The 8,746-nt window shown below is 55.4% G+C and overlaps 1 protein-coding gene across 1 annotated transcript; it reads left to right on the top strand.

Annotated features, from left to right (window-relative positions):
* The first annotated feature begins 4,571 nt into the window (after nucleotides 1-4,571).
* On the top strand, nucleotides 4,572-7,735 carry LOC122429287. The gene is made up of 6 exons (XM_043449509.1): nucleotides 4,572-4,626; nucleotides 4,770-4,810; nucleotides 5,204-5,260; nucleotides 5,654-6,305; nucleotides 6,825-7,221; nucleotides 7,720-7,735. The coding sequence occupies exons 1-6, from the start codon at nucleotides 4,572-4,574 to the stop codon at nucleotides 7,733-7,735; spliced, it is 1,218 nt and encodes a 405-aa protein (XP_043305444.1).
* Nucleotides 7,736-8,746: the final 1,011 nt, after the last annotated feature.

Here is an 8,746-nt window from a genome sequence, read left to right as displayed (position 1 = left end):
CTACACCTAAACAGACTAATGAGCCTAACTACCTACTCAGCATTGTCTTTCAATTCTATTTGCAATTCCACAGCCTGCAGCCACCCCCTGCTTCAAGCCTTTAAACATCTCTTGCTTAGACCACTCCTAAAGCCTCCCTGCTAGCCTCTACTTCCAGTCCTCCAGGTGTTAACCTAGTCCTCCTAGATTAATCTGGTTAACTAGTTAATCCAGTCCTCAGAAGGGCCTTCAAGAATGCCCGTGCCAACTGAAGAACTGGCCCTTCAGGGGAGCTGTAACCTCTGCTCCATCATGACAGTGGGGGATCCCCAGGTCACCATTAGAACCGTGAGTTTGAGAACACATCCCGCCTCCTGGGGCTGAGATCAGGGGTCAGGAAGCTGGGATAAGGATGGTGCTGTATCCATTGCAGTGGTCCCTCCAGGAATGGGACACTGGATGCTGGATAATGGAGGCAGAGTCTTCTCCCCCCGCTTGCCAGCGGAGGACAGGTAAGGGGGGAGATGGCCCCACCCTCACTGTGCTTTCCAGATGGTGGCAACTGCTTTCACCTGGCAGAACCAAATTCATATTCCAAAACTCAGCCCAAGTGAGTCTGGAAATGGAGTGTTAGTCTGCCAGGCCCCACGATACTTGGTGGGCACAGCAGACAGGAGAGGAAGGATGCTGAGGCCAGTCTGTGGCCCTGTTCTCATCTACCCTACCTTTTGCACCTGAGGAACATTCTGAAATTCAGGTCAGGTAACGTCACTTCCTATGCTAGCTTAACCCCTCCAGAGACTCCCACTGCACCCGGAAGGAAGTCTTCTCTTTCTGTCCTGAGAGCGTGACCATAGCTACTTGTGGATCTGGTGGTGGCCACGTTGCATCCTTACCATGGCCCTGCATAGCTGGGGGCTGGAATCTCGTCTCTGACTGGTCAACTGCCCCCATTCCTGGAGACTCAGCCCCACCCCCAACCCCCAGATTTGCACTTCCTCTAGCCTGTCCCATGGTACCTTGAGTGTATCTCAGGTGTAGCACCTTCTAAATGATAGTGGGTGGGTTATAAGTCTCTACTGCCCTCCTCCATGGGGTCCTCACACACAGGGAATGTGTCTGATTAGTCATCACATTCACAGAACTAGTGCAGGCACACAATCATGGCGCCAAGCATTAAGGGTTTTATATGTTTTAACTCATTTGATCTTCCTAAGACATCACTTTGTCAACAAAGGTCCGTCTAGTCAAAGCTGTGTTTTTTCCAGTGGTCATGTATGGATGTGAGAGTTGGACTATAAAGAAGGCTGAGTTCTGAAGAATTGATGCTTTTGAACTGTGGTGTTGGAGAAGGCTCTTAAGAGTCCCTTGGACTGCAAGGAGATCCAACCAGTCCATCCTAAAGGAGATCAGCCCTGAGTAGTACTGATGCTGAAGCTGAAACTCCAATACTTTGGCCACCTGATGCGAAGAGCTGACTCACTGCAAAATACCCTGATGCTGGGAAAGATTGAGGGCAGGAGGAGAAGGGGATGACAGAGCATGAGATGGTTGGACGGCATCACCGACGCGATAGACATGAGTTTGAGTAAACTCTGGGAGTTGGTGATAGACAGGGAGGCCTGGGGTGCTGCAGTCCTGGGGTCGCAAAGAGTTGGACACGACTGAGTGACTGAATGGAACAACCCTCTGAGAGCATGTGGCAGGGACTGCACTGGCCCATCATGGTCCCCTCGCTCCTCTCTGGGCGCATGACCTGACCTCATCTCCTGGCCTCCCTTGCAGCCACGGGAGTCCGTGTAACCCCTTCTCACCCATGTGCAGAGAGGGCGTCAGAGCTCTCAGGAAGGCAGCCTTGCTCTCCCCACGCTCCTGGTGTCCAGGGGGACACCAGGCATGGGGACCCAGCCCGGAGCACCAGGGCAATGGCAGAGCCCCCTGGGGCAGCTGGAGCAACAAGAGGGAAAGAGCCTGGGCCTTTGGCGTCACCATACTGCAGGGACCCGCCTGCTGGTGAATGAGAAGTACACCACTGCTGAGTCTGAGCCATTGCATTTTGGGTCCGTGAGGGCAGGTTAGCCGGTCCTGACTGAGGCAGTGGAGGCGATGATTATGGCCCACGTGACAGTCCCCATTCTAGAAGTGGGGAAACCGCAGCCTGGGGCGTTGGGTAACTGGGCCAGGGTCCCGCTGCTGGTAAGTGGAGTGCTGGGGTGAAACCAGGCTCTGATGGAGCTGAAAGCAGAGAGAGGGGGCAGTTGGAACCTGGGAGGCTGGTAGTCGAGGGGCTCGGGGGAGAGGCTGGGAGAAGGGAGCGGTCAGAACCAGAAGTCGGGCCTGAGCTCTTAGTATCCCCTACGGGAAACAACCTGAGAAGGAGGCACTGGAATGACAGGCAGCTAGCGAGCAGGGCAGCTGCTGGTGTGTGTGGTTTACAGAGAGGGCGGTGTGGGGCCCAGGAGGACCTTGGGTGCGGCAGTTAGCGCGGCAGATCTGAACGTCACTTATAGAGCTCTTGCAAAGGCTTAGGACTCCAAGGAACCTTGGCATCATCTGGCCCACCCGCTTCTGAAGAGGAGGCCGGTTGGGAGGGGTTAAGTGGCTTGCTCAAAATCAGTGTTTTTTTTTTTTTTTTTTAACTGCAGAAGATGGCTTGTGTGGCACATGCTTCACACCAGACTCACCTCTGGAGCCCAAGAGAGCCAGGCCCCCCCGCCTGCCCCCGGCTCATCCCGGCGTCACTGTGCTATTATTTTAACTATCGTGCTCATAGAGAAATACTGCCAGCATGTTAAAGACTGCGTTAATTAATTAACCAGGCACTTCATTGAGAGTCAATGGTGTAATTGTTGTTCGTGGTGGATAAATACTAATTGAATATTAAGAACATATTTGTGCAGAAGGAGCTGCTTCTGATGAGCCATGCCCTTTGTCAGCCAGATGTTTGGACTCGTTTTGGAGGCTGAGTCATTAGCTGGGAGTGCCCTGGCATTTGGGCTCTGCTGTTCTGTGTCTGAGAAGGAAGGCAGGCAGCCTGTGAAGGACTGGCTCCCAAGCAGTAAAAGGTGGGTGCAGGGGGGGACCTTCACAGACAGACTCAGAAAATAACAGTTGTATTAAGCAGATGACAAATATGTATCAAGCTTTTTTTTAAATTGAAGTATAATTGATTTATAATGTTAGTTTTAGGTATACAGCAAAGTGATTCAGTTATATATATATAGATATATATATATATATTTTTTTTCAGATTCTTTTTTCCTTACCGGTTATGACAAAATATTGAATATAGTTTCCTATTCTATACAGTAGGTCCTTGTTGGTCATCTGTTTTATATATAGCAGTGTGTATATGTTAATTCCACAACTCCTAATTTATCCCTCCCACCTATTGAGCTTTAACTGAAGCAATTCTAGGTGTGATTTTAAGCATTGGAGAATCATCACTCCCTCCCTTTCAAATCCTTCAAACAGATGCTTTAATCCCTGCCAGTGAGGCAGATAGGGTGGGGCCTGTCAGCTTTTAAGGGTGGGAAAATTGAGGTTCTGTGAGGCAAGGTGACTTCCTCGGGATCATGATGCAACAGAATCCTGGTCTATGCCCTTCCAACTACTCCACATAGCCCCTGTAGCAGGTGCCTCAGGCCTCCAGACCCCTGAGGAGCCGAGGGGAGATGACTGTTTTCCCTTGGTTCTCCGGGTCCGTGAGTCTCAAGACTGCTTGACCCCAGCAGTCAGGGCCCTCAGCAGACTTCCAGCTCTTGTGACTGGCTCGGCCCTGACAAGGCTGCATGAGGAGTGTGAACTCTGAAGCCAGAATTCTTGGCTCCAGAGCTCAGCTCCGAATCTTGGGCAAATCTTGAACAAATTTCTTAAACTCTCTGTGTCTCAGCCTGCAAATGATAAAATGGAGATAAAATAGGCCTTACCTCCTAAGCCGTGAATGGCCATACTGTGCCTTTCCATAGATTAAGAAAAGCTTCCCTCTCCCCTCCAAGGGTCATAGGTATATGCCAGGTATGCTGCTTGGGGAGATCATGGTCTGCTTTCTTGGCCAGATGCCCTTGTTTAGTGAACAACCTTCCCAACTGTACATGGCAGCCCTGCCTACAGAGTTGTCATGAGAAGAAACAAAACATCACACAGTAAGTGCCTAATGGTGTTAGAATCTTCTTGTTTTCTGACCCCACCTCCTTGAGAACTGGGCATGACTTTGCTGCCACCCATACCCTGCCAACAGCCTCACTCAGAAAGACTGATAAGAGGTTGTTGATACATGAACCAAGAACAGGAGAGGAGACAGCTCCTGTCACCGCACTGAAGGCAGCAGAGGGTCTGCAGAGCCTGATGAGAGAGCGTCTCCCCAAAGCTCTGGCCCCGGGGCCCTTGGAGCCGCTGTGGGAGGACCCCTCCCTCCACCCCGGTTCTAGCATTAGTCCCTGGTCTTGGGGATTGCCACCCACAGCTGTGCGAAGCTCAGAGGTAGCCCAGAGACAGAGATTCTAATCCCATTGCGCCCAAGTTGAACTGGGAGGTGATCCCAGGACACGCTGGGAGTGGGGTGGGGAGGGAGACAGGAAGGGAGGGCTGCGATGGGGGCCACGGGGGCTCTGGGGACCCCTGGGAGAGACCAGAGCTCCGCACCAGGTGGGGCTGCCACGGGGCTGCTGCTGGGGGGCGGTGCTGACGCCAGTCATCACTCCTGGGCCAGGAGGGCCCCTTCCTGTGAGAGAATTCCTAGTAGAGACCCGGGGGCCTCGGTCCTCAGGACAGTCCTTGCTGTGCCCCAGGCACTGTTGTATTAGGCCCCGCCCCCCGGCTGCAGGGACAGGTGAGGCTCAGAGAGGTGGAGTGACTTTCCTAACCTCACAGAGTTAGTGAGTAAGAGCCACAGGCTCCCTGTTCTTTGTGAGCGGCACTGTTGGAAACCCACCAGTCATGAAAGGGTCTACAGGCAGCAGCCCCCACCTTGTCCCACAACCTCCCAGCGCCCCCCTCTGAGCAGATCTGAGTCCCTCTCCGCAGGGGAAGGGAGCTTCCCCTTCACACTGACTCAGCTCCTGGGCTGGGAGAGGGGTTCCAGCCTTGGGCAGAGGCCCAGGGCCCTTCTGTGCCTCCTGTTCAAACCTCAGCCCTGCCCGCTGAGGCCGTTCTTACCAGTCAGGATCTGTGAGAATCCCGGCAGCTCCCATCACCCCCCCCACCCCCCCCACCCCCCCCACAGGGGCTGTCCGGGCCAGACCAGGGCCCCGCCAGCAGACTAGAGGACGCCCTTCATAGCGTGGGAACTCCAGGCTGCCTGGAGCTGCCTGCCCTTAAGGACCATCCCTTCCCGCCCCACTCCCAACTCTGACGGGCAGAGCAGTGCTTCTGGGAGCGCCCAGTCTGGCTGGGGAGACGTAGCTCCAGGCCTCGGGGCAGCTCTGTCTCCTTTGCCTTCTCGACAGGGCAGCAGGGTCTGAAGAAGCCCGTGTGGACACTCAGAGAAGCCAGCAGAAGCCGGGAAGGTGGGTGGGTGCCGGGGTGGGCGCGAGAGGAAGTCTTTGCGCTCTCCCTTCCCGGCGGGGACAGCCGAGTCTTGGAGGCCCAGGCAGAGCCTTGCTGGGAGAGTGAAGCCTTGCTGGGAGAGTGAGGCCAGCTGGGAGAGTGAGGCCAGCTGGGAGAGTGAGCCCAGAATCTTTCTCAGTGCTGGTACTTGAGCCCTTCCACGAGAGGGCGGGGATCTAAAGGAGATTACCATCTCATCACGGCCCCCAGGACTAGTAAGCGCTCGGTTGGGTGGGATAAGCTGACAGATTTGGAGGTGGCGTCAGGGAAAAGTGCCTTTGTAGGTGTCTTCAAGGTGCACAAGCCATCGCCTGACCGTCCGGGGTGCAGGTCCGCGAACAGCAGGGAAGATGCCTGGGAAAGGCCGGAACTACCAAGGCCCTGGCCCCCAGATGTGTTGGGCTACGCCCCCAACACCGCTGCCTCCCGGTCTCAGACCCTGTCATCGCCCCGCCTCACCCCAGCAAGACTCCCCTGGGAAGCTGATGACATCAGAGGTGCCCCAGGAAGCCGCCCGCCCCCAGGGCGACAGACGGGACTATTTATACGGAGGAAACGCAGCCCTGTCACCCTCCGGCTCCACGTTGCCTTCTGCTTCCCTCGCTTCCCCGGCTCGCGCCGGGGCTGCTGCGCCTATATTAGGAGCTCGGCAGATGGAAGGGGCGGGACCTTCCGCGTCTCCCCCGGCTGGGCTCTCTGCACGTGCATCCCGGCCCTGAGCCATCAAGGACCTGGCCCACCCTCCCTGCGCTGTCTGAACCTCCCTGGCACCCTAGGGGGTAAGGACTCCGTGTAGACGGATTCTAGGGGGCGAACCGGAGGGACCCAAAGAGAGGGTAGGATAGTAGATTGAAGATGAGTGGAGGAGACAGATTGTTGAGACAGGGGCGGAGACCAAGGAGCAGGGAGGAGGGGTAAGATCTGAAAGGAGGGTGTAGGGCAGGAGAAAGAGGAGTCTGGGGTCTGAGGGGCCCCATTCTCTACAGTGACGGTGTGAAAATCAGGAAAAGGCGCCCTCTGCGGGTTGATGAATTAGGAAAAGGTGTAAACCAAATGTGTCAGTGCTTGGAAAAAAAGATCCCCTTCCTCCCAGAGGGTTGGGCCCCCCGAGCCAAGTCACCCAGCTTGGGGAGTAGGGCGTGGGCCTAGTGGCAGCGCCCCCATGATCTGCACAGCTGTACCTGGCAGGCTTCTCCTGGACTCGGAGCTGGGGGCTGCTTTGGGGACACCCCAATGCTCTGCTCCCAGCAGCCGGGTTCTGCCCACCCAAGAGGCAATCCGTTTAACCACGTTGGCAGGTAGACGAAGAGTTCTTGCCATCTCCCAACTGAGGGCTCCAGGTTCACCAGGGAGCCCAGGCTCATTAGGAAACCACAGAGCACGTGGCCCCGGTCAGGCAGAGAGCCAGCAGGTGTCCCGTGGCAAGCTCCAGCCCGGTCTCCGATGGGGTGACAGACAGACCTCCAGCCCCACTTCTGCCATCAGCGGCTGCTCCCCTCTCCCGGAAGCCCTGGAGACCAGCATCTGGCTCAGCATCCCAAGCTCACCTGGGTCCTCGCCTCTGTCCTCCGCTGCTTTGTACACCAGCAAGTGGGGCCTCTCACCACACTGGGTGACTGGGGGTGGGGTATCCTGCAGCTTTGATCCCCAATTGTGTTCTGTGGCTTTGGCACTGGGGAGGTGTCAGACACTGAGGTGCAATTTACATTTTAATAAAGAAAGTTGTATTTCAGTTATTTGCATTTAAATAAGGGGCTGCTTCCTCCCTCCCTTCCTCCCCTGCTGGTGGTGACACCTTTGGGAGAAGAAGGCTCCCCAGGCCTCTGGTTTCTGGCACCTCCTCCCTAGCCAGCTTGGTGGGGTGGGGGGGGGTAGGGGGGTGGTGATGGGAACAGCAGGGATCCTCCGCCATGCCCTCACTCAGGCACGCCGTCTGCGGAGAGTGTATATACACATGTGTGTACATATCTCATGCCACCGGATGCATGCACAAACACCCTAGTTTATGCACATACACATATGTGCATGCCACATGCACATGCAAACTCATACGTGCTGGCCCATACATGAAGGCATGCATGCATGTGTGTACTTACTATACACACACACACACACACACACACACACACACAAGCTCTCACACTTACTACTGAAAATACCAAGATGTCCTCATGCCTTGCGCTCTAACCCCAGGTACCCAACCTGGTAAACCAGCCCTCAGAAACTTACACCTGTCCAGCAACACCCATGAACCCATCCCATCTGAAGAAGGTTCCTGGGAAGCAGGAGGGGCTGAGAGGCCTGGTGGCCATATCTGGCAGGGGAGGGTTGGCAAGTGGGGGCCTCCTGGCCCAGCATCACCCCAGGGTCCCTAGGAGCCCCCTCCTCACCCCAGCTTTGCCGCAAGCATCTTTGGCCCCGAGGGTGCAGCTGTGCTGGCACTTCCTTCTTTCATTGGCTCAGTGTGCGCCTGCCAGGGAGGTTGCCAGCTCGCTTTTCCTGGCTGGCGTTCTGTCTCCTGCAGCAGCCTCCAGCCCTTGTGTCCCCTCCAACGTCCCAGTCCCCAAACTCACAGTTTCTTCAAGACAAGAATTCTCTTTCTTCCCACGTGAGCCATCCTCTGGTCCCCGCCTCCCAGCAGTGCTGCAGGACAGGCACAGATTTTCTCATCTCCAGGACCAGCCTGGACTCCTGGCGCGGGCTCTGCTTCCTCATTCCGGTGGGGACAGCTGCACCTATTCCTGGACTTGCGAGGTCAGACAAGTCCCAGAGTCGGATGCTCAGCATGCGGTCGGGGTTCCATTAATGAAGGCTGGCATCCCTGCAGACCCCCCTGAATGCACACAGTCCCCCTCTCTGGGCATAGTGATGGGGCCCCAGGACAACCTCAGAACTCACATGAGTCTAGACGAAAGCCCCCTCACTTAGTCCAGTACAAGAGCTGTGGGAAGAAACCCACACCCCCACACAGCGGCAAAGACTTGGACTCTATGTCACTTTGTCCCTCAAAGCCTCGAACTCCCTATTGAGGGAGCATAATGCCCGTAAGATGGGCACAATGACATCGGCCCACTTTCCTTAAAGGACATAAAGGGGTGCCAATGAGCAAAAGTGTGCTTTCACTCTAGGGAGGGATTTGATTTCGATCATACCTGATGGTCTAGTGTGTTTCCCTACTTTCTTCAATTTAAGTCTGAATTTGGTAATAAGGAGTTCATGA

The sequence above is a fragment of the Cervus canadensis genome, chromosome 28, assembly GCF_019320065.1.
Source record: "Cervus canadensis isolate Bull #8, Minnesota chromosome 28, ASM1932006v1, whole genome shotgun sequence".
NCBI classification, from domain to species: domain Eukaryota; kingdom Metazoa; phylum Chordata; class Mammalia; order Artiodactyla; family Cervidae; genus Cervus; species Cervus canadensis.
This window is presented reverse-complemented; position numbering and strand designations above follow the sequence as displayed.

Bases quoted from the DNA above. Each gene is read 5' to 3' on its own strand.
- LOC122429287 (XM_043449509.1), top strand. From the start codon at position 4,572: ATGGGGGCCACGGGGGCTCTGGGGACCCCTGGGAGAGACCAGAGCTCC. The intron at 4,811-5,203 runs GTGAGGCTCAGA...CCCCCCCCACAG, and splicing joins CCCCCCGGCTGCAGGGACAG to GGGCTGTCCGGGCCAGACCA. The intron at 6,306-6,824 runs GTAAGGACTCCG...CCACGTTGGCAG, and splicing joins CCTCCCTGGCACCCTAGGGG to GTAGACGAAGAGTTCTTGCC.